The sequence below is a fragment of the Aspergillus sydowii genome (genome assembly GCF_001890705.1).
Source record: "Aspergillus sydowii CBS 593.65 unplaced genomic scaffold ASPSYscaffold_20, whole genome shotgun sequence".
Taxonomy (NCBI): domain Eukaryota; kingdom Fungi; phylum Ascomycota; class Eurotiomycetes; order Eurotiales; family Aspergillaceae; genus Aspergillus; species Aspergillus sydowii.
This window is the reverse complement of record NW_024467878.1, coordinates 1-27,078: the sequence shown is the minus strand read 5'-3', so window position 1 is coordinate 27,078 and position 27,078 is coordinate 1. Positions and strand designations below refer to the sequence as shown.

At 45.3% G+C, this 27,078-nt stretch overlaps 13 protein-coding genes across 13 annotated transcripts; 5 read left to right on the top strand and 8 right to left on the bottom strand.

The window, feature by feature from the left end:
* Nucleotides 1-1,244, bottom strand: ASPSYDRAFT_164547 (uncharacterized protein; the record flags this gene model as incomplete). The annotated part of the gene is made up of 3 exons (XM_040843271.1): nt 1-159; nt 207-1,039; nt 1,097-1,244. 3 exons carry the CDS (start codon nt 1,242-1,244, stop codon nt 1-3), a joined length of 1,140 nt encoding a protein of 379 aa, XP_040696252.1.
* A 129-nt stretch (nt 1,245-1,373) lies between these two features.
* On the bottom strand, nt 1,374-1,743 carry ASPSYDRAFT_51869 (uncharacterized protein). Its single transcript, XM_040848376.1, has one exon. The coding sequence runs from the start codon at nt 1,704-1,706 to the stop codon at nt 1,410-1,412; it is 297 nt and encodes a 98-aa protein (XP_040696251.1). The 5' UTR covers nt 1,707-1,743; the 3' UTR covers nt 1,374-1,409.
* Nucleotides 1,744-2,433: 690 nt separating this feature from the next.
* ASPSYDRAFT_51867 (MAPEG family protein) lies at nt 2,434-3,513 on the top strand. The gene has a single exon (XM_040848375.1). The coding sequence runs from the start codon at nt 2,754-2,756 to the stop codon at nt 3,189-3,191; it is 438 nt and encodes a 145-aa protein (XP_040696250.1). The 5' UTR covers nt 2,434-2,753; the 3' UTR covers nt 3,192-3,513.
* A 659-nt stretch (nt 3,514-4,172) lies between these two features.
* On the top strand, nt 4,173-6,649 carry ASPSYDRAFT_95541 (uncharacterized protein; the record flags this gene model as incomplete). The annotated part of the gene is made up of 6 exons (XM_040853130.1): nt 4,173-4,299; nt 4,364-4,955; nt 5,036-5,139; nt 5,465-6,198; nt 6,253-6,394; nt 6,462-6,649. 6 exons carry the CDS (start codon nt 4,173-4,175, stop codon nt 6,647-6,649), a joined length of 1,887 nt encoding a protein of 628 aa, XP_040696249.1.
* A 176-nt stretch (nt 6,650-6,825) lies between these two features.
* ASPSYDRAFT_51864 (uncharacterized protein) lies at nt 6,826-9,209 on the bottom strand. Its single transcript, XM_040848374.1, has 7 exons — nt 8,964-9,209; nt 8,662-8,902; nt 8,334-8,592; nt 7,744-8,277; nt 7,536-7,689; nt 7,206-7,483; nt 6,826-7,116 (listed from the first exon to the last, which is right to left on the bottom strand). The coding sequence occupies exons 1-7, from the start codon at nt 9,157-9,159 to the stop codon at nt 6,874-6,876; spliced, it is 1,905 nt and encodes a 634-aa protein (XP_040696248.1). The 5' UTR covers nt 9,160-9,209; the 3' UTR covers nt 6,826-6,873.
* Nucleotides 9,210-9,680: 471 nt separating this feature from the next.
* On the top strand, nt 9,681-10,532 carry ASPSYDRAFT_137742 (OBAP family protein; the record flags this gene model as incomplete). Its single annotated transcript, XM_040840798.1, has 2 exons — nt 9,681-9,703; nt 9,779-10,532. Exon 2 carries the CDS (start codon nt 9,909-9,911, stop codon nt 10,530-10,532), a length of 624 nt encoding a protein of 207 aa, XP_040696247.1. The 5' UTR covers nt 9,681-9,703; nt 9,779-9,908.
* Nucleotides 10,533-11,052: 520 nt separating this feature from the next.
* ASPSYDRAFT_164697 (YoaK family protein) lies at nt 11,053-11,811 on the bottom strand (the record flags this gene model as incomplete). Its single annotated transcript, XM_040843280.1, has 1 exon — nt 11,053-11,811. The coding sequence occupies one exon, from the start codon at nt 11,809-11,811 to the stop codon at nt 11,053-11,055; it is 759 nt and encodes a 252-aa protein (XP_040696246.1).
* A 796-nt stretch (nt 11,812-12,607) lies between these two features.
* On the top strand, nt 12,608-13,671 carry ASPSYDRAFT_62774 (uncharacterized protein; the record flags this gene model as incomplete). The annotated part of the gene is made up of 2 exons (XM_040850167.1): nt 12,608-12,738; nt 12,795-13,671. 2 exons carry the CDS (start codon nt 12,608-12,610, stop codon nt 13,669-13,671), a joined length of 1,008 nt encoding a protein of 335 aa, XP_040696245.1.
* A 26-nt stretch (nt 13,672-13,697) lies between these two features.
* ASPSYDRAFT_704455 (MBL fold metallo-hydrolase) lies at nt 13,698-14,776 on the bottom strand. The gene has a single exon (XM_040850507.1). It carries the CDS (start codon nt 14,606-14,608, stop codon nt 13,724-13,726), a length of 885 nt encoding a protein of 294 aa, XP_040696244.1. The 5' UTR covers nt 14,609-14,776; the 3' UTR covers nt 13,698-13,723.
* A 1,251-nt stretch (nt 14,777-16,027) lies between these two features.
* On the bottom strand, nt 16,028-16,986 carry ASPSYDRAFT_37246 (RTA1 domain-containing protein; the record flags this gene model as incomplete). The annotated part of the gene is made up of 3 exons (XM_040845518.1): nt 16,028-16,491; nt 16,542-16,790; nt 16,839-16,986. 3 exons carry the CDS (start codon nt 16,984-16,986, stop codon nt 16,028-16,030), a joined length of 861 nt encoding a protein of 286 aa, XP_040696243.1.
* A 502-nt stretch (nt 16,987-17,488) lies between these two features.
* ASPSYDRAFT_164688 (RTA1 domain-containing protein) lies at nt 17,489-18,453 on the top strand (the record flags this gene model as incomplete). Its single annotated transcript, XM_040843278.1, has 3 exons — nt 17,489-17,636; nt 17,687-17,935; nt 18,008-18,453. The coding sequence occupies 3 exons, from the start codon at nt 17,489-17,491 to the stop codon at nt 18,451-18,453; spliced, it is 843 nt and encodes a 280-aa protein (XP_040696242.1).
* A 264-nt stretch (nt 18,454-18,717) lies between these two features.
* On the bottom strand, nt 18,718-19,331 carry ASPSYDRAFT_164463 (uncharacterized protein; the record flags this gene model as incomplete). The annotated part of the gene is made up of 3 exons (XM_040843266.1): nt 18,718-18,820; nt 18,878-19,098; nt 19,161-19,331. 3 exons carry the CDS (start codon nt 19,329-19,331, stop codon nt 18,718-18,720), a joined length of 495 nt encoding a protein of 164 aa, XP_040696241.1.
* Nucleotides 19,332-19,614: 283 nt separating this feature from the next.
* ASPSYDRAFT_214146 (Zn(II)2Cys6 transcription factor) lies at nt 19,615-21,212 on the bottom strand. Its single transcript, XM_040844083.1, has 2 exons — nt 20,998-21,212; nt 19,615-20,943 (listed from the first exon to the last, which is right to left on the bottom strand). Exons 1-2 carry the CDS (start codon nt 21,064-21,066, stop codon nt 19,828-19,830), a joined length of 1,185 nt encoding a protein of 394 aa, XP_040696240.1. The 5' UTR covers nt 21,067-21,212; the 3' UTR covers nt 19,615-19,827.
* Between the last annotated feature and the right edge of the window lie 5,866 nt (nt 21,213-27,078).

The window sequence follows — 27,078 nt, the reverse complement described above, 5'->3', positions numbered from 1 at the left end:
CTAGAAAGGACTGCGGTAATTCCTAAAGATGCTTAGTGACTGAGCACCCTGGAGGATATTCTCCAGCAGTGTCCCATAGTCCCATCCCATGGAAGACGCAGCGATGGCCGTCAGACTCGCCTGGTCCTCGCGTCCTGGCCGGCCAGGGCCTGTCATATTCTACAGACTGTTAGGTTCCGTCAATAAAGAGCCCAGGCGATACTTACAGGCTTCATATTGATATCAAATAGGGCGAATTCCGACCCAGGCTGGAATCGGCGCACATCGATACGAATCGGAGCAGTGGCCCCTATCAGCCTCGCGACCTCTTCGCACTGTCTCATTACCTTTCCGTACGCCGGATCCTTGAGCTCATCCTGATTGACGACCCTCGAATTCGCCGTGACTGCCACTACACCGTTATACGGCGCGATGCCGTCATCATGGTTAAACCGCGTCACAGGAACCATGCTCCAATGCCGTGGATTGCTCTGCGTCGGCGGCATCACAGTGATAGTCGCCTCCTCACCAGCAAGAAACTCCTCCAACATAACCAGCGGCGACTCAGCAAGAAGAGTCTCTGTATGGCGCTGCAAGTCCGCCCTGTCATGACAAACCTTCACCCCATGGCTCCCGCGACCGCGTACCGGCTTTCCAACAATAGGATACCGATCTATAGACTGAACAACACGCGCAACATTATCAGCCGTAACAAGCCACGACCTTGGTAGACTAAACCCGCCAATCCTCGCCAGTTGACCATTCAGATAAGCCTTATCGTCAAAATTCTCAACCAAGCTCGGCGGCTGACCAACAACGTACACACGCTCCGCCAGGGGAGTCAACCTCGCGGACGTTTGCAGGGGATGCGAACTGAACAGAATCGTATTCGCCCAGAAATGCGTAACGCCCTGTTGCACAGCCGAGCAGATGCCCTCTTCTGTGTCCGGGAAGGACCAGCCTTCGTGCGCGGACACGGGCGCCGCTGCATCGGACTTTACGACCTTGATTCCTTTTTGCTGTAGCGTGTACGCGATGTCTGCGCCGGAGTCTTGGTAGCCTGAAAATAGTTGTTAATATGGTATACTTGAAGGTGAAGGACTGCTGGGAGGCTCACCACCTGGCTTGCGCGGTTTGCGCACGCCATTGATGACTGGGGGGTCGATTGCCTGGTGCAGGACAGCGACGGTCGGGGCGGTGCCGATGGCGCGGATCTGCTGACTCGCACGCGGAATTGATGATTTTAATGCCTTCACTGTGAACATGATGGTTGGGTTTAGGAGGGTGAAGAGGGAAGAATGGGCAGGGCGGATGTTGACCGTCCACTGCGGCCGGATGGTTCCGAGGCGGATGCATCCGATCGCGGAGTAGTCCGTATACACTGTACAGCTTGCAGGTATACAACAGTATAGCTTCATTCTCAACGACTCTTATCTTATATATTGCGCTCCAGAATAGAAACACGGAAACTGTACAGGATCATCAACAACTGGATGCACCGCCCCGTCACGGGGCGCGCATACAATATCCCTCAGGCAGTTCTCCAGGGCAACAGTTTCAGCACCAGAATACCCATCCTGTAGACACGTAGAATCAAATATTCTCAGCTCGAAAGATTTCAGTCCTCGAACAGCTTTAATAGGGCGACACCACTCCGCATCGCTTGTCCTACGCACGACTCCCAACGGAGGATGCAGCTCAACAGCCAAATGGGCCAGACCGGTCATTTTCGTGCGCACAAGGACCCAAAACCGGTCGTAGAAATTGAGATCAGGTAATAGCTCCCCTGGATGCCGTTTCCGAGAATTGCTTCTGATCAAGCCAGGTACAGAGAAAAGCAAAACCCTCAACCTCCGTATCAGGGCGATCTTCTCATCGCCCAAGCGGCCGCAGAGCCAGAGCCAGGCGTCAAGGCCGACAACTTCAAATGTTGCATTCTCGTATAAAACAGGCAGAGCTTCGGCGTGGATCTGGCGACAGACACGCAGGAGGGCGACGTTTCCCGTCGAGATCAGGCCGGCGGGGATATAGGGATCTCCCCAGCCAAACTCGGAGATGTTGTCCATTGCAAGGCCAAAGCGGCGGGGGGCGCGTGAGGCTTGATGAAAGGCATCGCAGAATGTATTGGCATCGATTTTGTGCCGGGTTGGGTCGAGGCACCAGACATAGAATATATTACGTTTCTCTTCGAGGAGATGCACGGTGCCTTCGCCAAAGGAATGCTGGTAGATCTGGCGACGGACTCTGGCAGGGAGGCGGAGGAGTGGACTGTCCTGCATGGTGACTGATATAGAGGAGAAGCTGACAGATTTATTAACGATATGTTCAATCGTACGAAGAATGAGTTGCCGCCTAATAGGCCGCCATGAGAATGATTGCCGAGGCATATGGCGAATACGAGAGGTCAACACCGTCATTGATAATTACATATTTGAGCATCATAATATCGCCCAGCTAGCCAGGTCACTCTAACTCGTGCGGCCGGGACTGTGTCTGTGCTCGTCCTGTATTCCGACTGTTCAACTCCGAGGGCGCCACCTGCTTCACGACAGACACCAAGGACTTCTTGTATATTACGGTAATACAGAGGGCAACATTGGTCTTATATGGCCAAAGCAGTGGAATGTGGGAGCTGGGGTTGTCATTCAGCCGAGGCTGCAGAAGAGCTAAGGAACAGCCAAGGCAGATCCATTCTTAATAAAGCTGACTCCCCCTCTCTTTCTCTTTCTCTTTTTCTCTCTTTTCTTCCCTTCGATATCTACATATTTATCGCCATGTCGTCCGTCCACATCCCCGGCCTGCTGCGGCCCATCATTGCCCTCAACGGCTGGACCTTCTTCGTCGAGCTCTGGATGTACGCAACTCGCATCCCCGTCTTCAGCCGCATGAAAGAAGCAGGCGATCCCTCCACGCTCCGCAGCGAGCTCGACAAAAGAACACCCGCCTCCGTGCGCTGGAAGGCCGACAACTACAACCACCTCCTCGAGCAGCCGACGCAGTTCTACGCCATCGCCCTCGCCCTGGCCATTGCGCGGTACGGCGCAGACGACCCGCTCGACATTAAACTCGCCTGGGGATATGTTGGCGCGCGCGTGTTGCATACTTTGATTCAGTGCACGACGAATACGATCATGTTGCGCTTTCCGGTGTTTTTGGTTTCGTCCGGTATTTTGGCGACTATGACTGGGAGGGCTGCGTTGTTGGCCTTTTAAATGACAACGATGGATGAAGGATATGTGGAATGTAAAACGACGAATTGTGAATTCCCGGCTGTAGTTAGTTTTACTGCTTTAGCATTAATGAAGGGCTGGATATGCTCTTGCGTCGCAACCATACGGAGCCATACGGAGCCCATCATAATTGCCAGACCTGCCTATTAGTTTCATGCTGATAATATCACGCAGATGCATACCTAGGTACATGAGTATCCGAACTTCATATTCTACTACATCTAGATAGCTCTTGATGAATCATCGCCGAAGAAGCGCCGGCGTGATCCATCCGATTCCCAGTTGACTGTAAATGTCTGCGACTTGTGCGGGTTCTTTACCAGACGATTTAGGGCACGACTCTTTCAAGGCAATGATTCAGCTGCCTTTGTCCATGCATTTTTGGATCTGCTGAACGCGATTCTGATCTGTGTTTGGATTTCCTGCAAAATCAGCTATGCCCTAGATAAGATATCGATCGTTGACATGGACGGCCACATCGGACCACGACAGAGAGTGCACGGTCTGGCTGAGGAGGAAGGCCTGGTTATTTTCAATCTCGTTTTCCATTATGTTATACTTTGATTGATCTAAATTATCAATGAGCGCTTTGTAGAATTCTGATCAGTCGTCGTCTATATGGGCCATCCGCGGGATTCAGGGGACCAGACGTACCAGAGTACAGATTGCCGATAGGGCCTATAGTGCACGTCATTTCTACCGGTACAACCAGCGGTCGCTGATGACGTACATATTTGTTTTTTTTCTGTTTTATCTTTCTTTTATGATTTGAACCAAGGAACAAAATCGATTGGAATTTCTTAAGTTGCATTGAGCCCACTCGCTGACATATTTGCTACACACGCGGGTCATTGTCCTTCATCGATTTGTACCTTGCAGATTTCCTAGACACACCTTCGCTAGTAACACTCAACTCCGGCCTCGCAAGCAACTTCGTTGGTAGCATCAAGTATTGCTGGGACAATGTTTGAGCGGGATGGGGGAATTGGCTCCCAGCGCTGGCGCGCAGAGACCAACAAGCAATATACTCGTGGTAGTGATGCGCCGCGCTTGAACCAAGAGGAGTTGAATACTAGCGTTCACACGCTAGGTTGGTGTAGCCGCGATATCCCGGCTTTCATACAGTCAGTAACTGATTGATACTGCGTCTCAAGGCGACGGACGAATAGAAATCAATAACAATAATCACAAACCGAGTATTGCGGGATTTCTCAACGACTTCCAGTGGCCTCCGTTGTCTTCTGACTCAGGACAGGTCGGCGAACTGGATAGTGTGGAACCAATTCCGAATAGGGAAGGGAAGTATTTTCCTCTGCATCTGAACGTTGTCGTCCAAGTCATTGGATCTCGCGGGGATATTCAGCCATTTGTTGCACTGGGAAAGGAGTTGAAAACACACGGCCATCGTGTTCGACTGGCCACCCACTTGGCCTTTCGTGATTTTGTTCTTGATGCTGGTCTGGAGTTTTTTGACATAGGGGGGGATCCTGAGGAACTCATGGATTTCATGGTAAAGAACTCTGGGCTTTTCCCCGATTTCCACACTATGTGGAATGGATCCATCCAGAGGCGCCGTCGGGAGATGAGGCGGATAATCAAAGGATGTTGGAAATCCTGCTTTGAAACGGGTGATGGGCCACCTCACCGACAGTCGTTTGTGGCTGATGCTATCATTGCCAACCCACCTAGTATGGCTCATGTTCATTGCGCACAGAGACTTGGCATTCCCGTCCAAATTATGTTTACGTACGTCGACTTAATATCGTGATCTGCTGCGGGATGCATAATGTTCATCCTGTTCGCGTCGGCTGACTGAATGTACATAGGATGCCGTGGTCGCCCACCAGACCATTTCCACACCCACTGGCTACCATCAATTACGAAGACTGCGAGCCGACAGTTGCGAATTTCATCTCATATCTTGTTGTGGGTATGACGGTTTGGCAGGGCTTGGGCGATATTGTAAACAAATTCCGAAAAACATGCTTATCCCTTGATCCGCTGGATAATATAACCGGGCCAAATTTAATTCATCGGTTACAAACGCCGTGCACATATCTTTGGTGAGTCTGTCAGGCCAGCTCATGCAATTTGTGGTGACTGTTACTCAGAAGGATTTGTTTTTTTCAGGTCCCCAGCATTACTCGCCAAATCGCGAGACTGGTCTGATAAGATTGATGTTTGTGGATTCAGCTTCCTTCCATCTCAATGAGACTACACGCCGCCGGAGCAGCTCGATAACTTCCTCAAGGCAGGGCCGAAACCGATTTATGTCGGGTTCGGCTTGATTGTGTTGAGTGATCAGAGCGAGTTGACGGAAATCGTGTTCGAGGCGATCGAAAGGACGGGGCAGCGTGCGTTGATTTCAAGAGGCTGGGGGAATCTTAGAGTGGACAATGCGCATGTTCCAGACAATGTTCTCGTCATCGGCAGCTGCCCTCATGACTGGCTTTTTCGACAGGTTTCGTGCGTCATTCACCACGGTGGTGCCGGCACAACCGCTGCTGGTCTTGATCTCGCTGCTGCTGCCCGTGCGTTATCCCACCCAAAGGCATTCACCGATCCTCTTGCCGGATGTCACTGGCACACGAGACTTCGACAAGGGAATACTGCAAGTGAAGGGGGACAAGGTAGAGATGATAGCGCGGATGCGCTTGAAAATACGACTTGTGACGAAGGTGAAGAATATTCGAACAACAGCTTGTCAGGCTCGGGCACTCAAAGAAGGCGAATCATACCTCTGGAAACAGAACAAACAATGAGCACTGAAGTCCGAGTCTCAAGAACGCGCAATATCCTAGCAGAGACAGCAATTCATGGCAGCGGAATGTCAAAGCGATTGTTGAACCTCGCCATTTGGCTTCCAGCTGATTTATCGCTCAGCCTAGCAAAAGGGTTCCGGAATGCACCCAAACTATATCATGACCCGATGGTGAAAGCCGACCCGAAGGTTGTTGGCCTGCGAAGTGGATCCAGTGTTGCCGGAAAGGTATGTTCAATCTTGCCCAGTGTCTCGAATTCATTACGCTGACCTCCGGCGCAGGAATTCAAAGATGGCTTCTACTATGGTGTCACGGGCCTTGTTACGCAGCCCTATTATGCGCTCAAACACACCGGTACTACCAAAGGCTTGTTCAAAGGCATGGGGAAAGGCGTCGGCGGACTTGTCCTGAAGCCACCTGCAGGTATGGTTGACAACCTGACTTTCTCTTGATTTACAGTCTAGTTGCATGCTAAACACTCTCTATTTAGGACTCTGGGGCTTGGCAGGGTATACTCTGACAGGGTGGCGCAGAAGCATTTGGAAATCAGTGGGTAAATCACTTGAGTGCCGTGTTGTATCGTCTCGTATTGCACAGGGCTATGAGGAAATACAAGCATCATCAGCTGCAGAGAGAGCAGAAGTTCTCGCAACATGGCTTGAACATGCAGAATCATGAATAATAATATAACAAGACTTTTGTGATGGTTTTGTTGAATGAGAGACCTGAAGAAACCAAGGCTGCGCCCATCGGTTATGGTAAGAGATTGGAATACGAATAGATTTTCAAGGTGATGCGACGCGAAGATCGAAAATATAGAAAATACGAAAAGGTTGAATCTATACCCTATACTACACAAAGGAACTTTTCTCCATAACCAGCACTCTAATTAGACACGAGACTCAAGTCCGACGCAGAACAAGCGCGATCCATCCAAACAATCGATATACAGCTATGATACCAATTAGAATGCCCACCCATTTGCCAGTCCTACCAGTCGCGTAGCCGTACTGCTCCAGTACCCCCGTGCCGCGGATCATACACTCCGGCGCAAGATCTGTCTGGTACAGACACTGGCAAGAAGCGCCGCACGAGTAGTTTCGCTTCGAGAATTCGTTGACCATCATTCCCTGGAAGACATATGCCTGTCGAAGACGTGAGTATAACACGCGACCAAAAAAGAGAGCCAAAAAAAAAAAAAAAAAAAAAAAAAAAAAAAAGGTTCCTGTCTTACCTGGTAGTCGATGTAGTGGAACACATATTTCCAGAACGGATTCAGAATGGTCGCGGGCATGAGAAATCCACCCACGCTCATCCAGAGACCATTTGCAAACGCCACTAGCGCCAGAGCAATAACGAAATTAGGGAAGATCGCTGTCATGAAGACAACCAGGGATTCCGCGGCTACTAGGTCCAGGAAGATCCACATTACCCAGGTAAAGAACGCGTCCCCGCTGGGGCGGAAGTTGGAGAGCCAGTATGATACAATGGAGAAGAGGAAAGAGATAAGGACTGTATAGTGGTCAGCTAGGTCTATGATGCCTGTGGGATGGGTATCACGTACAGAGGAATGGCAGGCCGATAAGGAAGTTGGAAACCATGAACGGGGTTGCTCCGTATAGTCCGTTAGCTCGTTCCTTAGCAAAGGTGGCTCGATCCTCGAGGAAGGCTGGTACGTATGCGACGGCCATGAAGGACATGAACGCTGAGCCGAAGAACTATAGATGCACGGTAAGCATTTGGTCAAGTGTACTACCACGGGGTGAACTCACTATGGCGTTTATAAACGGTTGGATATAATCCTGGGATGTGTGAAGGCGGAGCCAGACTGTTCCCATCATGATGGCAAGGCCGAGATACATCACTATGCGGATACCGTAGGCAACCACATCACGATAGCTCTTGATGAAGGAACGGTGGAGGAGAGCGGTCGTGATCGTGAAGGGACCAGGCCGCTTGAGATCTTCCGCGGAAACAGCATCCTTCTTCTCCACTGACTGAATACGCTCGGAAACTTGTCTGTCCACCGAAATTGCTTCGTTCGACTCAGCCCACGCTTGCAGGATCTTCTGCACGCGTTCTTGCGCAGGTTCTTTCGCTCCGCCGAAATCTGAGCTGACGATGTCGAGGAGGAACTCGGCTGGATTCGTGTTTGAGGGGATAGGATGCCCGATCTGGTCGAAATAGCCGCCGACATTGGAAATGGGGCCGAAATAGCATGTCTTGCCGCTGGAGAGGAGGAGCAGCTTGTCGAAAAGCTGGAAGGTTGTTGTCGAGGGCTGGTGGATACTGGCAATGATGAGGATCTAGCATGGACATTGTTAGAAGATATCCTAGGATGCGTGTCCAGAATCCGACTCACATTGTTCGACCTCGCCAGCTCCTTCGCATACGACATGACCTCGTAGCTAGCTGTTGAGTCCAAGCCGCTCGTGGGTTCATCCAGAAACAGGATCTTGGGACAGGTGATGAGTTGACTCGCAACGCTGACACGCCTCTTCTGCCCGCCGCTGATACCCTTCCGGATCGGAGTTCCAACCAGAGTGTTTGCCTGATTTTGGATACCGAATGCTTCCAAGAGGGTCCGGATACGATCTATGCGCTGCTGTTTCGACACGGAGCTATACCAGGATCCGTCAGCAAAATGCGCTATGTACTGATATCAGCATGTAGCGATTGGGAAGAAATACCGAGGCAACGAGAGATCCGCTGCGAACTTCAAAGTCTCGCGAACGGTCAAAGACCCAATGAGAGCATCTTCCTGCTCGACGTACGAAGTCATCCGCCCGAAAGAACCAGAGTCAACCTTCGTGCCGTTGACATAGCCGTCACCCATCACTCTGGCACCCGACGCGGCTGGACGACGTGCCAGCACATTGAGCAGCGTCGTCTTCCCACAACCCGAAGGGCCCATCAGCGCCACCACTTCGCCTATGGATCATCATCAGCATGATCCTTGCTGGATTGCGCATCATATCGAATCAATACATACCCTGCTGCACATCCCCGCTGATATTGTTGATCAGATCGCGTGCCTTCTTTGTCTGGCGATCCTTGACAGTGACAGTCAATCCATTCCATGAGAAATTGTGCACTGAGTGGTTCATCAGGAATTGGCTGACATCGTTGCGTTCCAAGTCCACGATGGTACTGGGAGCCTCCATGGAGGCTGATTGGCGTTCGGCCATGATTCGTTACCAAACGGACGGTACGGACTTTCTCCGACGCTTTAAGTGCGAAAGTTCGAGATTAATTGATTAGTTCAATCAACTAGAATAATCAATGCGCTCTAGCTTGCGGACCCAGACCCTTTTGTATGCGAATGGAGATCTTCTCCGCTGGCCTTTGATGCTGGCCGGCCCGCGCTGCGGCGATCAGCAATACATCGGGCTCTCCTCATCCAGGGGTTCGGCTTCAGACCGGATTTGTGGTCGCCGACGTGCAAAATAGGCAATACCAAAATATCGCTTTGGGTTTAACACACCCAAAGTGAGGCTCTCCGGGGACTAGGTAGGTAAGACCGGCGTCATCAGTGGTTCCCGAGGCGGATTCGCCGTTTGAGTTGGGTATCGCCGTCTGTAAGAAGGATATTGCTTACAAGGTCGACGATCCAGGGTAGACTCTTCCCATCGATTCGTCCGAGAATCTTCCGCTTTTGTCGGATATCTGGATGAGGTTGACACCCTGTCTGGAACCCGAATCGGAGCCTCGAGAATTAGACGCAACCACTATGTAAGCACACCACGTCTGGCACAGGTCGACGCTTGAACTGCCATAATACGCAGGATTGACGCAACAACTATATAGAACACCACACCTGGTCTGGATTGAGTTATATAAGGCCGGCGTGGAAAGAACCTGAAAAGAATTTCCCAACAAGACCAAAACGCAGCCGTCGCCAGTTGTTCAATCAGCGTAACTACCAACGAAAGGAACCATGTCCGATCAAATCAACAGCCCCAACTCCCAATTCAAACCCCTCCATAACATCTGCGAATTCCTCAGTGCCCTTCATATCTACTCCGAAGAGGCCCGTCATAATGTGACCCGCTATGTCGAGGCAACCCATTTTTGCGCACACGTGCGGCCCGGTATACGCCAATGCCTCATTTATGACTCCCCAGAAAAAGACGCGCGTTTAATCGGCGTCGAGTACATGATCAGTAAAGAACATTATGAAAAACTCGCCGACCAAGAGAAAAAGCTCTGGCATTCACATGACTTTGAGGTAAAGTCGGGTATGCTCTTCCTCCCTTGCCCAGAGAATGTGGACCCGCTAGAGTGGGAGAAGGCCGAGACGGAAGCAATGAAGGAGATTGTGGGATTATACGGGAAGACGTGGCATTTCTGGAAAATCGATCGCGGTGATGAGCTTCCCATTGGGTATCCGACCTTGATGGGGTCATTGACGGAAGCAGAACAAACCGATCTGGATTCTGCATTGAGAGGACGAAATGCCCGATTCAGTGTGGATCATCACAAGTTCGCAAAGCAAAGAGAACATATCAAGAAGCCTGAGATCCACCCTCTAGCAAATTACTGGTGGAAAGAGGGAAGGTAGGGTAGATGGACGGAAGCTCCTCTAGGAGATATTTAAAACGTATATCACCAGTGCTAAAGTCATCTAGTCAGACCATCAGAGGGGTGCCACAATGCTGAGGGAACAGATCAACGAATAATTTAGCTTTATCTTTTGTCGGTTTACAAGGCCCGCTTTTGAGCATCCTAGAATACAGGATATACTGCGTAGGGCTAGTGGATACTATCAAATTTCACATTGAGCGTAAACCTTTGGTTGCAAGCCTGGGGCCCGTTACTGGGATATAGTAATAGCCCTGAAGGCCATACTTCTGGATGGCATACTTTTGAATTTGGCGGTTAGAAGACGTTTTTTTCATATTGAATTCTTGGTGTAGCTTGCTTAGATAGTGGTGGGGTAGGCAGACAAGCTCATAGGGTTAAGGCGGATACCATTACACGACCTATCACGAACAGTGCAATCGCTTGACTTCTCTAACTTTGCGGGATAGGATGCTGACGAGGAGTACTGCCACCTTTTGGCTGGCAATAGACACCCCGAGTCATCCTTTCCCCTCCCTTTCCATGGGCCGGTTGAAGAAGAATGCCAGCGTAACAATCGCTTTCCCCACACCACACAGGACGATGGTGAACATCGAATTGACGTTGCGTTGGGCGAAGGCGCCTGCAAAGCAACCCGCCGTCAGCATAATCACAAACAACACACGGCGGTCCCGTTTTCGATTCCGCAATGCCAGAAGCTGCGGGTCAACCACGGCATCTGCATACGCCGATGTCGCCATGGCTGTCGTGATCTCTGTGATCCTCAGCGACCGGGCCATGGCGACCTGCCCGCCTGAAGAGAACGCCATGAGGAAGATGACGCCGAGTGCTGAGGGCCCGGTTTTATGAACACCTAGGGCGTATTGGATAGCGCTTGCGGCAAAAATCATCGCCGTCTGAATCAAGTTGGTCGTGAGGAGCCAAAGGCGCTTGCGCACGCCAACGAAGTTGCCAATCTGGCCCATGATTAGACCACCCGCGAGGAAGGCCCCCAGACTTATACCGATGTTACGAAAGTCGAAAGTGTCGCCGCCGAGGCCTGCCACGCCGATGGCGAGTAACAGCGTGTTCCCCGTCTGGTTAGACGCGAAACATGAAAAATCGGGCCACGCCGCGGCATCTTGAATCCCCGTTGCGAATGAAAGTAGGATCAGTTCGCTTTCTAGTAAGATGTCTTCCCTCACGTCTTCAATGAAGTAATCCCAGATTCGTGCCCGTCGCGATGGACGCGTCGTGAGAGCGGGCTCAGGAAGAGTCATTCTGGCTATTTCCACTTAGTCAAACTGTATATAATTATATACATATGTACACACACAAAGCAATGAAAGATATGATAATACTTATTATATTAGCAGGTTGGTAACCTGGTAACCTTGTTTATTAAGTATACTGTCTTATTATCAGCCTTTCCTTAGACCTTAATCATGAGCTAATTATTACTTGCCACTTGCCCCCACTCTTCTGTCGTCACTCGCCGACTACAATGATTTTTTGAGTCCCCGTTGTGAATGAAAGCGGAATCAAATTCGGCATCTAGTAGGATGTCTTCCTCATGTCTTTGACAAAGTATTCCCAGGGTTGTGCCTGTCGCGGTAGACAGGCCCTAAGAGGAGGCTGCGGACGAATTAACATATACAAGACACTGCAAAGTGTATATAATGCTTGCTACATTAACGAGTCGGCGACCTTGTTTAAAAAGCATACTATCTTTTTGTTTACTAGCCCTTCCTCACACCCCAGTATGATTTAATTATCACTTGGTAAATTGGTCATTTGCGCCACTCGCCGACTAAAATGTTTTGGAAAGCGTCATCGGGCTCCCAGCTCTCCAGGTGGATCCCGGCGACCATCTTTGATAGTGGAGCTTGCCGCTATCCGTACCTATGTGTGGAAGTAAATGAACCGTGGGAGCCAACATTCGGACTATCTATCATGTCCGTATATATAATGGAAAAGTATTCCTGTACTTAGACAGTCGTCTTCCGTGGAATTCTATTGAACGAAATTACATACGTTTACCAATATACAATGTCGACAAATCTGATAACATCTGGCATGGCCGGGACCCTATTTGGTTCAGCTTTGACAGCCTCGGGCGTCTACTTGCCCAGTGTCATTATATCGCAGATGGAACTGCGAGACTTTCATATGCTGCAAGTGTTTCTTACGGCTAGTTCAGCGAGCGCGTATGTTCTCCCGCTCCCCCTCTTCCTTCTGCAGCCTTGTTAATTCTTTTGGTTAGACTCATTGTTGCACTGTACGAACGGACCAAACGTCAATTAAGTCGACGCTCTCCTTCCAATCTTGGCTGGATCGGGCCTTATGACGGCAACGTAGTCGGCGGCGTGATGGTCGGATTCGGTATGACACTGACAGGCGCTTGTCCCGGCACGGTCCTGGTTCAGGTTGGTACAGGGATACAATCCGGACGCAACGCGTTGTTTGGAGCAGTCTTAGGGGGCGTATTATACACCGCGGTGAACAAGCAACTGCGCCAATGCTCTCCGAAGAGAAGGGGGTCGGGGTCACCCGAGACAGCGAGCAGCCTACACCAGAAAATCGGATTGAGCCCGAGCACCACTATTCTCATCTTCGAAGGGATGTGCATTGGTATGATCCTCGCGACTCGACGCTTTGCCCCGGCCAAAACAGAAACAATCTTAGATCCTGTTGTTGGAGGACTATTGGTGGGCTCTGCCCAACTCGCCACGCTCCTCTTGACCAAAGCGCCCGTGGGAGTATCGACATGCTACGAAGATTTTGGTCGGTGGTTCTGGACTGTGATTGGGTATCAAAAGGCAGAACCGATGCCAGAACGTACGCTGGTTCCGCGGACAAAAGCTCTGGTATTCGCAGCAGGCATCCTGGCGAGCAGCTACATGATGTCCAAGTCCGTGCCGGGGATGATTATGAACGACTCGCTCGAAATATCCGCTACCCGCGGTATCCTTGGAGGACTTATAATGGCCTTCGGAGCCCGACTGGCAGGTGGGTGTACTAGTGGGCATGGGATTAGCGGCATGAGCATGCTCGGAATCAGCAGCATTATCACGGTTGCTTCCATGTTTGCTGGCGGGATTGGCTTGGCTCTATGGCAATTTAGTTTGTATAGGAGTTAAAACAAATTGAAATGTATGTCCATATACTAATTCTAGACTTCCGAAATTTGCATCATTCGTGAAGCTCTTCCGGAGCCTGCACCAGAAGATTGAAGAAAACCCCGCCATTATGCCAGCGCCGCGGTAGACGACCGCCGCGCACATTAACCTGCAGCGATGGATGTATTAGTTTGGGTTCCTGCAGGCTGCTGTCACGTTCGGTGCGCCACCTGACGTAGTCTTCCTCGCTTGTGCCCTGCTTAACATGCTTGTTGCGCTCCCTCTGCTCCGCAACTGTCACCCCTGCCATGGCGTCGCGCTCGTGCGGATAGTCATGGCCCGTGTATATATTGGTATGGTCGGGTAACGACATTAGACGCTGCATGGACCTCCAGAGAGCGCGCGCATCTCCGCCAGGAAAGTCGCTACGGGCGGTGCCGACGTCCGGATTGAAAATGGAATCGCCCGTGAAAACGTTGTCGCCAATCCAGTAGCCGATATGGTCGGGTGTATGGCCTGGCAGATGCAGGACTTGCGCAGTCAGGTCACCTATGCTGAATTTTTCGTTGTCGTTCCATAGATGGTCGAACGCGCCTCTCAGCTCATCCTCCGGAATACCGTATCTGCGCGCGAAAGTCTGCTGCACCGTCTGGATGCGATGCCCGATACAGATCGGCGGCTTCGGCTGCCCGGCCGCGACGAAGGCTTTTTGGAGGAAGTGCGACGCCGACAGATGATCAGCATGGGCATGTGTCTCAAGTAAACGGACGACACTGTACCCTAGCGTCTCCACTTTCTTCTGAAGTGAGCGCGCCGATGTTGTGCTTAGGGACAGCGTGGCCTGGTCATAGTCCAGCACCGGATCGATAATCACCGCCTGCTTGGTCTTGGGACAGGCGACAATGTACTGAAATGTTGAGGTTTTGCGTTCAAACTCGGCATGAATAACAGGCTCCATGATGGGTGTTTACAGTCGGAAAACAAAGATGACTCTAGATTTGCAGCGTTTCGAGAGTGCTTTTCATGGCTGCTGTATGATGCGTACAATTCTCGAAATGACTGTCTAGTAAAGGGATCTTGCATGACCGTTGCTTTCGGGGAGTTGCGCATTGCTGACGTCCGAACGTTATCATACCTGTAGTTCGCCGACTGAGCCGTCGGGGACTACACAGTAGGTAGACCCCGCCAAAACGCGGGTTGCTTGGGTTCTCACTCTTTCGGCCCGCTCATGCCAAGGCTTTATTCACGGGACTTTGGCCAATAATATATGCTTTTGTCGGCCTGTACTCCGTACTCAGCTGCTGAAGCACTGCTGACTGGCGCTATTCTTAGCCCCTCTCTTGGTGGGGAGATCTTCCCGACTCTCATATAAAGCTATATCCGCGACTAACACCCTCACTATATGATTTCGGACAGTCTGAGCCTTAGTTAGAGCCTCAGTTCGTGGAGCTGTATCATCGAGCACGTCTTCGGCGGCAGTAGGCTCTTCGACAGCAGTAGATTCCGGCGCACTCATAAATAAATCTTATCCCCGGAATCTCGCTTATTTTCTCTATTGTTTGAGGGCCGATGGCGTCATCCAGTTCCCTGGTGGTGAAAGAGACTGAGTTGCTGAAGTGCTGAAGCAGGGGATCAGCTGTAAACTAGAGTTACGTAGAGTTCAAGTCGGATAATACACTGAAGGCACTGATGTTTCAGCCACTATAGATTCCTAATAAATATAACCAGATATCAAGCCCTCTCCCAACTTTCTTGGCTTTGCTTGAGCTTGACCCCAGTGCTAATCCTCGCCTGTTGAAACTATTCCAGAGTCTGGATTCATTGTTGCTCTACCAAGAATCTCTAAAAAGGTAAGATGCTTATAATATACTGGACAGGATTAATTTCAATTTAAAGGGCTTTTTAATTTCTGGACAAGCGTATCTGTTCATTGCGGCATGCGGCATGACAATCTCCATCTCATCTAGAGCGTACCGCGTTGAAGAGAAAACCAATGGATAACATCCGTGAAACTACCGGGACGCAGAGGAAACTACCTTCACTTCAGAGGGCTACGCGTTCCCTACTAAGAGTATCAGGTATGACAGCTCCGAGAATAGCTCTAATAATGAGTATATATCTAATTACAACTACCGACATCCATGTCCAGTGTATTCTTGTTCTTTGTTTTTCTAGATATTTTGTGCTCAGCAGGGAAAAGCTGGCCTTTCATTTATAGAGCTCTTGACCGGGTCGGTCGTGTCTGGGGCAGCTGAATAGTGGCGAAGCACATGGGGAGGTTAAACGGTGGCTCACTAGTTTGAGAGATACGGGTGGAAATGCGGCTGTTCATTCGAATTTTGATTGAGAAACTCGTTACAGAATGAGAAGTCATAATTCAAGGTCCCACCATCTCTCTCGTGCTACCGGTGGTAGCGAACTTGCGAACAGCAACCACCCGTCTGAGATATCTCTCCCCTCTTCCCAATGCACAGTTGACTTCGCTCGGATGTATCCAGTTCAAAGTAAACAGGACAATGAACATCAACAACGCATCAAACACATAGATAAACACCTCCTGGCGCATCAGGTACGAGTCATAACCCATCAGGTACTCCACAACACGAATCACCGAGCGAATTAAGATCAGGACGCTGGTAAAGAACAGCGCCACCATATGTCGCCGCCAGATGCTTAGCAGATCAGGCGAGACCATGACCTGTTGTCTGGCCATGCGGATTTCAAAAATTCCAGCGGTGATAACGAAGAAGGCAAAGAAGGCAATTTGGACAAAGAGTCCCCCGACAACAATATTCTCTCCCATTTGTGCGCTGTCCACGTCTTTGACCATGATCCCGGCGCCTGTTTTGTTAGCTTTCACCTTTGATATTGGTGGTTCGGGGATGGCTTACCAGAGGCCTGCATCAGGAACGAGAGGACATCCCCCGCGACGAAGATCTTCGTCAGAAAGCGCAGCGGGATCAGGGAGCATCGCTCGGCATTAAGCATAGCGATGATCCGGCCCAGGGTCATGTAGATGCTGGCAGCGAGGAAGGCGGGCGCGATCAGGATGAGGGCGCTCTGCATGACATACGGGCCTTTGGTGAAGTTTGGCGACTCGTTAGAGGAGAGGATACGACCGATGTATCCGACGGTTTCCACTGTCTAGTGTCAGCTTTGCTACGTAGAACATGGAGACTGAGACGTACTGGCACCGCCGATGGTGAACGGGATCATGAACCAAGTTCTTGTTCGAAGGAGCTGATAGAGATGAAGGGCGGTACAAATGCCGAACAGAGCAGCGAAGATGCCTCCAGCAGCACCAGAAGGTTCGTAGTAGTAGAAAGTGAACTCCATAATGATGAGATGCTGTATAGTAGTGGAGTTGCTCCTGTGGAGGTGGATTGAATGTCTTGGAAATTCCTGAGAAGCCCGGACGAAGAACAGTTTAAATAGAGCATCCTCCAGTGCCCCCTTGACTGAAAATTTACTTCGTTCTAAAATTATTTCCATACGGAGTACAATGGGTGGACGCTCGTTCTCGTACCCATAACCCTTTTCGGTGCAGGCCCCGTTGCCACTCGCTGGCTGCCCTGAAGCTTAGCTGCTCCACTGCTCTCTTTCGCTTTCTTGTCAATTTCCGTAAAGGCGCGACTTGTTGAAACTACTAGTTGCTCGGGTACCTCGTATACCTCCCTAGTCACGGTGCTGCCTACCGGCATAGGCCCTGCTAGCTCGTAGTCCCACTCTACATGGAGCAAAACAATGGATAAGGAATGAAAAGAAAATTCATATATAACATGATCTCATCGTCCCCTAAGCATTTATTTTGTCTTCAAGCTGTCCAACTCTCGTTAAAATGGCATTCAAGTACTACAACTACAATCCCTCCGAAGGCGCCGCCATCCCCTTTGCCGCCCTCTTCGGCCTCACCACCGTCATCCACATCTGGCAAGCAATCCGCACCCGAACATGGTACCTGATCCCGTTCATAGTAGGCGCCGTCTGTAGGTTCCCCTGTCCCTGTAACCATCTCCGTCTCCTAACCGCAAGACAGTCGAGGCAATCGGCTACCTATGCAGGTTCATCAGCGCGCGAGAAACTCCAGACTGGACAATGAAGCCCTACGTCGGCCAAAGCGTGCTCATTCTCCTCGGACCAGCCCTCTTCGCCGCCTCGATATACATGCTCCTCGGGCGCATCATCCGCGTTTTAAACGCCGGTGCGATCTCGCCGATTCGGCCGACGTGGCTGACGAAGATTTTCGTGACGGGCGATGTTCTCTCCTTTTTACTTCAGAGCGGCGGTGCGTTACCCATCCCTATCAAAGGAAGATAAGTAAGGTACCCAGACTGATACATGTAAATGGTTATATTAGGAGGCGGAATGCAAGCAAGTGCCAAGGACGCCGAAAAAGCAGACATGGGCGAGAAGATGATCCTCGGCGGGCTGTTCGTGCAGATCCTCTTCTTCAGTATCTTCATAATCATCTCGATAATCTTCCACCGGCGGATGCTTTCGACGCCTCTAAACTACATTGGAACGGGGCTGCCGTGGAGTCGGTATCTGAAGATCCTGTATGCTGTCAGTACGCTGATCATGATCCGTTCGGTGTTTCGGGTTGCGGAATATCTTCAGGGAAAGGACGGGTTTCTGCAGAGTAAGGAGGTGTTTATTTATATTTTTGATGGGGCGCTTATGCTTATCTGCTGTGGGGTTTTGAATGTTTGGCATCCGAGTGCGATTGTCGATTGGGGGAAGGACAAGTATAAGCCCGCGGAGGATTTGGAGATGTTGAGAGGGGGTGCGCATACTGCATACTAGAGCTGTCCAGGGGGAGAGCTAGTAGAGAATATGTAATGTATAACTAGGACTATTGAAATGTTTATAGAGATTTATGGTTTCCGGGCTGTATTTCAGTGGAACTGACAAACAAACTGATATATTGCACTAGCACATGTTCTTGCTTGGTTGCGCTGGAAAATGAATAGAAGGTACGTATATAACAGAGACAACCGTAATTTTAAAATCCAATGCATCTCATAATAACATAATGAGTAGATCCTTTCTCTTCAACAGCCCACTCGTCTAAACGCCAGAATACTTCGCAACCTCCCCGGGCAACATGCCATGCCGCTTATAATACCGTCGCTCACAGATGCATAGAAAAGAAAGGTAACCTGCTAGAGGGCTATATCATGAAACAGTCAGCTTCTGGTAAGCAACAAGGAGTCATCGAGGAACCTACACCAGAATGAAAGCCAGAATGATAGTAATCGCACCCAGTGCTTTACTGCTGCTAGAGGTAGACCCCATAGACCCCATGATTGTGATAATAAACAGAGCAAACCAGAATACCGTGTCTATTATGTTCAATGTGATGTTGACCTTCGTGTTCGCCCATCGTTTGAGCCGATTAACGTGGGCCGTTGTGATCTGGTATGCCATGAAAACTGCCGACTTTACGCACTATTTGACATGTCCGTTAGAAATTGTATTATTATATAATACAGCATGGAAAGGTTGCTAACCACTGCAATTCCCCATGTGTTTGTTCTCGATTTTGGAGTCCCGCCGTCGGCGATGCGGGCAATGGCCAGGATGAATGTTATAAAGACCAACAATCCGATCGCAATGTGCAATTTGAACTTCCACCTCGGGATACGCTCGGGTGAGACATTGAGTTTCTGGAGGATATTCATTTTGATCGACACAAAGATGTTATGTTGTATTTGAGTAATGGATAGTCAAAGGATGTAGTTGTAAAACTGACAGGACAGTTGTTGACGAGGAATATGAATTTATGCTAACAAAACCAGAATTATAAAGGCATGAAAATATGCTGCCTACATCAACTCTATCTTGTAGCCCGAGCAGTGAGAATACCTATTAATACTTTACTGTTGTGGATTTGGGTTCGGGTTCGTATGCTTGTCCCAATGCGGTTATCTATACAGAACGCAGATCGATCGAAGATTTGGCTTCCTAGGCAACAATCAAGCCTGCCAATAAGCAAACAAGAATTGCCACGCCCGAGGGCTTCCTCTTGTTTCACGGTTGGCAAATTTGATATCTATTCACTGCCCTAACTAAGGATTAACGCCGGTTTCCTTCAATTTACACTTGCCAAGATGCAATATCAGATTAACTCCTATGCTTTTGTACACCAAACATAACCCAGAAAATACAATAGTGACTCTATAGCGACCTGTCAACTCCAAATACCTCAGCAATAGGCCACGCAATATGCGGCCTCCAGGAATCGTCCAGCAATGGGAGTATATCCTCCAACACAGCTCGACCCCAGTACTCGAGAAAGGGATTGCCCCTGGCCAAATGTAAAAATGCACAGTAATGAGCATGGATCACCAAAGCAAACGGCTCTTTCGCCTGAAGATACTCCAAATACTCAGGAGACAAGCGAATAGCCCACCCAACAACGAAAGTCATCGAGTTCGGCTGTACAAAGCAGTGTCCAGATAGCCCTCGCATTGCTGAAATCACATGGGTATACGTTGCAGCGTCGTGGGCCCCCGTATGCAGACATTCCGTGTTCAACCTGTCAAGCCGATCCAGCGATGCTTTGACATGCTCCGGAATCGCCAAAGACGCATCCCCGGGCCGATATAGCGGTGCAAAGTTACTCTGCTGCAGAATAGAATGCGAGGTCTTGTTGATTTGCTGGACACCGCGACATAAAACGAAGACCTTGTTCAGTGCATCCAACGAGGGTTTATCCACATCTGTCTCGGTCAAGGCCGACCCAAACGCATACGCCACAACCAACCCAGACAGGCTCACCATCGACTTCGCATTCTCCGGGGTAATGTTCCCCAGACCATTCCGTAGGAACTGCAACGCCTGCCCCTTGTGCGCGGTAGCTATCCCCAGCCAAAACGCCTGTTCGGAAGGCGGTTCCGACAGCGCAAGATGCAGGGCCGACACGGCGAGAATCCCATGCATAAGCGGCGGTGTTTTCAGCGCCTCATCCACGCAGTGAATCTGCCACACGATTCTTGTTTCCGTGTCGCGCGAGTAGAACTGGCACGTCTCATGCTGCCAGTTCACCAGCAACCTCAGCTGGACCATGTCCAGTGAACTGGAAACAGGCGCTGTCTGGCGACCGAAGGTATCGAGGAGCTGGAATGGGGCATCCTCGTCGGCGTGTTTACCCTCACTCGCGCGCCGTTTGCGCCTTCTAGTACGGCCGCGAGGCGGCTCATCAGCAGCCCAGATATAGGACGCCTCTGTGCTGTATTCGCACTGCTCGTCGCGTTGCTGGCAGTGTGTGCAGACGGGTCTTGCTTCATCGCACTATTGCTTGTCAGAACGCATTGTATTAGTAATAAAGCTATTCAATTGGCATACCTTCACCCGACGCTGCTTGCACGCCTTACAGCCATGTCTGGACTTCCGGTGGGCACGACGTATAGGCATGGCAGGGCACGGCAGAGCAGGGCACAGGTCTAAGAGATCTTCGGCATAACTCGTATTCGTAGGGAAACAACTAACGCTTGCGACTGCAGGATTGCCGCGCTGTTACATGTTCCAAGGGCGCTTGCAAGGCAGCGGTGAATTCCAGCCTCTCCGAGGACGATCCAATCATTAGAATGTGCAGGGTGAAAATTTCTGCTGCCAAGAACCGTATGTATTTCCTAGTTAGGATATGGGTACGAGTACGAGTCACAATGTTTGTTGCCTACGACCGTGGACATAGAGAATTTGGATATTTAGTCTTTTCAAGTGGCAATATGCTTCATTGTATACCTATTTTCTTTAATATATAGAATTGTTTTAGATTCACGCTGTGTACGAGTGCATCTCTGACATATTCGGACTCTGTCCCTATATATATAGTCTGGGACACCAAAAATGATAATTGGCCACAACAACCTGGAAAACCACGAAACTGCATAGAAATGCAACGCTATTGTGATAAGTGTGGAAAAGTCTCTACTAAATCGATATGAAAAGAAGTGCATGGTTTTTAATTAGACACAGCTATAGAAGGCCTATTTATACCTCTATATTATTATACTAGGAACAAGCGAGCTTTCCTTATATAACTTTATAGTAAAGGCTTCTTTAAAGATGTAAACAGTGAATTATTAACCTTATTAATTTAATATTAATATAAACAGTAAAGTTACTACCTTCACCAGGATTATTAATATTAATATACCCCCTTAAGGGGGATATCCTGAACTATTTATAAAGCTATTTAATTATATAGTAGATAGTTTATATAGGTAAAGCATGTTATTCTAATTATTAATATTATAGATCCTAATAGCTCTAATAAATTAGGTAAACTTTACTTTACTTAATACTTTAGTAAGCCTGTCTACTATCTAGTAATTTATTTAGATATAGGAGTGTGATAACATCCTGAGGTTCAGTAAATATCGAGGTCGTCGAAATGCCGGAGTGCAGCCCGAAGGCTCACTCCCTGGTATTCTTATTATTCTAACTACATCTACCTAAGCTTCCTATATATAGTCGAGCTGAGCTATTGGTAATAGAACTATCTAATAGTGGACCTTCTCTAATATTCTATTATTAAACCATCTGAAGACAGGACTTCGCGAGTATTAATATCTCTGATATATATTGGGGGTATTAATACTATTAAGTACTGACTCAGGGAATTATATCCTCCCCTACTTAACTAGCTATCCACCTAGATAGTCTATAATTTATTATCTAAATAGATATATATTTACCCTGGATATAGAACCAGCTACTAATAGTTATTAGTATATCTAGTACCAGGCTATATAAATATTAATTCTTTATTAGGAATAGAGAGTTGTGGGTTATTATTAAATCTTATTATTCTAAGATTTAACTAGGCTATACTTAAGGAGCCTTATTATTCTTATCAGTCTAGCTATTATCTATAAATTAAGATAAAAAGAAGTTAAAACTAAGCTGTTAGAAGCTTAATTAAGTATTATCTTATTCTAGATAAGCTGAAATTAGATATAAAGTAGATAGTAGAATTAAGGAAATACTTTATCAAGAGCTTCTCCTATATCTATATTAGACTAGTATAAAAAGAATAAGTATAAAGAAACTATCTACTGTAATTTTAAATATTTAGGGTACAGGGTTCCCTATAGTAATAGATTTATTAAGTAAATTAATAAGTCTTTATTATAGTTAAAAGAATTTTCACGTGCCTAGGTATTAATACACTTATCTTTATATTTATATCTTATTCTATTAAATCTCCTCTTCCCCTATTTTCTTTTCTATAATCACTATCTTTTCTTAAACTAGAAGTCTTATTAGATTACTTAATTAATTATACTCCTGTCTCTTCTCTATATTATTACCCTGAAGTCCTTACTCCTTTCTAATATTATATTCCCTGCTATTACTTACTATACCTTAAAGCTCAGTTTCCCCTTAAAAGGGCAAGTCTACTAAAGTCTTATCTTATATCTAATCTAGTATCTCAGCTCCTAACTTAATAATTACTAGTAAGTCCTCTATTTAGTCCTGTCTAATATAGATACTAATATATTTTACTATCTTAATATAGCCCCCAGCTTTAAAGCTATCTAGATTTTCTCTAAGATCTATAAATCTAACTGGTCTTTAGACTATTATAGTCATCCTATTATAAAAACTCTGAAAGAAGTCTATTAGAAGGATAATTATACTCTCTACCTTTATAGTAAGAAGCTATCTAAGGAATAAATATATACTTACTATTAGATTAGCGGAGTATTCTATATCTATATTATTAGTCTAGAGTACTAAGATAGTACTATCTAGTATAGAGTATATTTAAATTATATATAGGCTGGCAGTAGCAGTAAATATTCTATTTATATCTCTTAAGGACTTAATAATTAGATTTCTATATATATTAAGTAAGTTATTATTTATCTTTATCTAGCTCTTATCTCTTCTAGCTTTACTAATAGTAGCCCTGACAGGGAAATCCAGCAGTCTAGTAATCTAGAGAAAGCTAGAAAATATTTAAAGATATATAAAGCTTTACTAGTATTAATTTATTCTAAGTCTATCTTAAATTCTAGAGAGATATTCTTATCTATTATTAAATTACCTGTAGGATAAATTTTAGATTTATTAAGATCTTCTTAGAACTTATTAGATAGAAAGATTCTTATATAAAGAATCTTACTATTCTTATAGTATAATCCTAATCTTCTCTTTAAGACTATTCAAGACTTCTAAACTTTTCAGGCTATTATTACTTTCTATCTTTATATACTTAGTATTATTAATTCTATTAGCTAGTATAAGTTTTAGATAAGGAAAGCCTGTTACCTTCTAATTAATATATACTCCTATTCTTACTCTCTATTCCTTCTTTATTAATTTTATACAGGCTATAAATATTCTAGATAATAAGTTATTTATTAAGGATTCTTCTTTACCCTTCTATCTAGTTTTAGTCTCTAAATATATTACCTAGAAGCTCCTGCCTAGTCCTGCTATTAGTAGTAATAAGTCTAAGAAGAAGTCCTTGAAGAAATAGTAGTATTATTCTCCTGGATTAGCTAGGAAAAGAACTAAGATAGGTCTAGCTATACTAAAGACTTCTAAATTAGTTACTATTAAAGATAATAATAACAATACTAGCTTTACTCTAGAGACTCTAATAACTAGTACCTTATATATAGGGTCTATTAAGCTAGTTAATAATACTTCTATTCCCTATTTAGATAAGATAGCTACTAGTAAAGATAATAAAAAGGCTGATAATAGTAAAGATAATAATAATAGTAATAATAGAGTAAATAATTTTACTAATATTAAAGAGACTTAGGTATTTTACTAAGATTTTCTTTTCTATTTTTTCTAGGCTAGTATCTAAATCTATAGATTTTATTAGTTAGCTAGCTATTAATCTTATTATAAAGTAGTTTCCTTAGTTTCTAGCTATAAATAAAGTTACTAAGATCTATCTCTATACTTATATAGCTTTTCTTTAGTAAGTCTATCCTAATCACTCCTAATAATATAGAATAACTATAGTAAATAGCTTATTAAAATCTACCTCTCTAGTATTTCTTTAAGAATAGAGATTTCCCTAGGGGCTTTTACTTCTTCTAACTATATTATTACTATCTAAGATAGGTAAGTTTTCTTTAAATATCTAATCCTCTTCCCTATCTAACTTCTATATATACTATCTAGAGTTATACACCTCTATTAATTATACTACTGTTCTATCTTAAGACTAAGTTTTATAAGTATATAGCTTCCTAGCCTTCTATATATCTCTTTAATTTAGTTTTCTAATAGTATCTTCCTCCCCTACTTTACTTAAGTATATCTCTATATACTCTTGCTATTCTTACTCCTGTTTAGTCTATATAGACAGGTTAGAGTATAAGAGGAGATCTAGTTTAATAGTATTAATAATCTACTAAACTTTAACTAGGTAGTAAAGTATAAGTTCTACTTATTTTAGTTTAGAGGCTAGTTATATTAATAACTAGAGCCTCTCAGGCTTATTAATATTAGCCTGAATCAAGTATTAGCTATTAACTAGATTATAGATAATTTAATTATTAGATTTTTTAATAGTATAGGTTCCTAATAGATACTACTTTAAAACCTAATATAGACTAAATTACTTCAGCTAGAACTTTTATAGTATTTTATTATATATAAGGATTTAGTTACCCTTCTTAAAAGAATACTCCTTAATAAGATTATCTTAGATAATTTATTATTTAATCACGTGAGTTAGTAGTTATTTATTTACTAAGGCGCGGGCATGTTAAATTTAGGTTAGTTAATCTTCCTATATAGCCCTTTCCTTTCTTATATTATTATCAGGCAGTCTAGATTTAATACTATAGATAAGTTTAAATAGGCTGGTATCAGCAATACTATATACTTAAATTTAGGTAGTAAGGAGCGCCTGGAATAGGTACTTATTTTAGAGATATATTAGTTTATCTATAAGTATTTTTATAAATATTAATCCTAAGACTCTATTTAATCTTTCTACTTATCTATTTATCCGCGGGTAGTATAGTATTATAACCTGATATTTTATTCTTAGGATCTGGATATAGTGGGCTACCATCTTTAACAAGATATTTAGTCTATTATCTAATACTAACTTACTTATTACTCTATACTGGATAAAAATATTCTTATAAAGAAAATAGATAATAGCTTTATCTATTATATTTAGGACTACTTTAATTACTAGCTAGCCTGTAGTATAGTTAATTACTATTATAATTTATTAGTTCCTATTTAAAGTTACTAGTAAGGGGCTGATAAGATTAATTCCCTATTATTTAAAAGATTTAATATCTTCCTGAAATATATATTTCTGCTATTCTTTTTCTAGACCTATCTAGGATTACTATAATACTTAGTATACTGGATACTTATATAATACAGTCTAAATATCTTAGTATATTAATAGCTACTATATCTTTATATCTATAGTATTAAGTAGTCCTAGGTATTCTAGATAGCTATATAATTTATATATCCTTTTTATAAATAAGTTCTAAAGTCCTTCCTGTAGGTATAGAGCTTCAGTCCTATTCTTACTAATATAGAATAGGATATCCTCTATATCCGGGTCTATTATATTCTTATATCTACTATAGGTAAAATACCTCCTATTAGTCTTAATACTTCTTATTATTAAAGTATCTAACAGTAAAAATCCTTTAGTAAAATACTATATTATACTGTCCTCCTATATTTTAGTATTCTTTAACTATATTAATATAAGCTATCCTACTATTTTATTTAATTATTATACTATAAATACTTTATCTATACTATTATTTATAGTAGCCGGGCCTTTTTTAATAAAGTCAGGCTATTTACTAATAGTATCAGGCACTACTGCTTCTTTTCCCAGGCAATATTAGATATCTAGGTCATAGGCTTAGAATTTTTTAACCTATTATACTAAGTATTTAGAGTAGGTCCAGGTTATTATAAGATACTTCAGGCTCTTATAGTCTATTAAGATCTCTATCCTGGTCCTATTCTCTAGATAGTATTTCTAGTATCTTAAGACTTTCTTAATAGCTAATAATTTCTTCTCCTATATTAGATAGTTCTATTCTATACTATTTAACTTTCTTTTATTAAAGACTACTAGATACTATTTACTATTCTCTACTAGCTAGCTAAGAACTATTCTGATTACCTATTCTAATATATCTGTTTTAATCTAGAAATATTCTATCAGGTTAATAATAAAGAGGATAGGTACCGTAACCAGTATCTTTTTTAATTATTAAAATACTCTTTTATAACTGGTATTCTAAATTACTAATTAATACTTCTATTTCTATTCTCCTGTATCTTTTTCCTTTAAGAGTTTATATAACAGGGCTGTAATTCTAGTAAAGTTACAGATAAATTATTAATAATGTGATTACATGAATAGCAAGCATGTGATTTACCATGTGATGGATTATATAT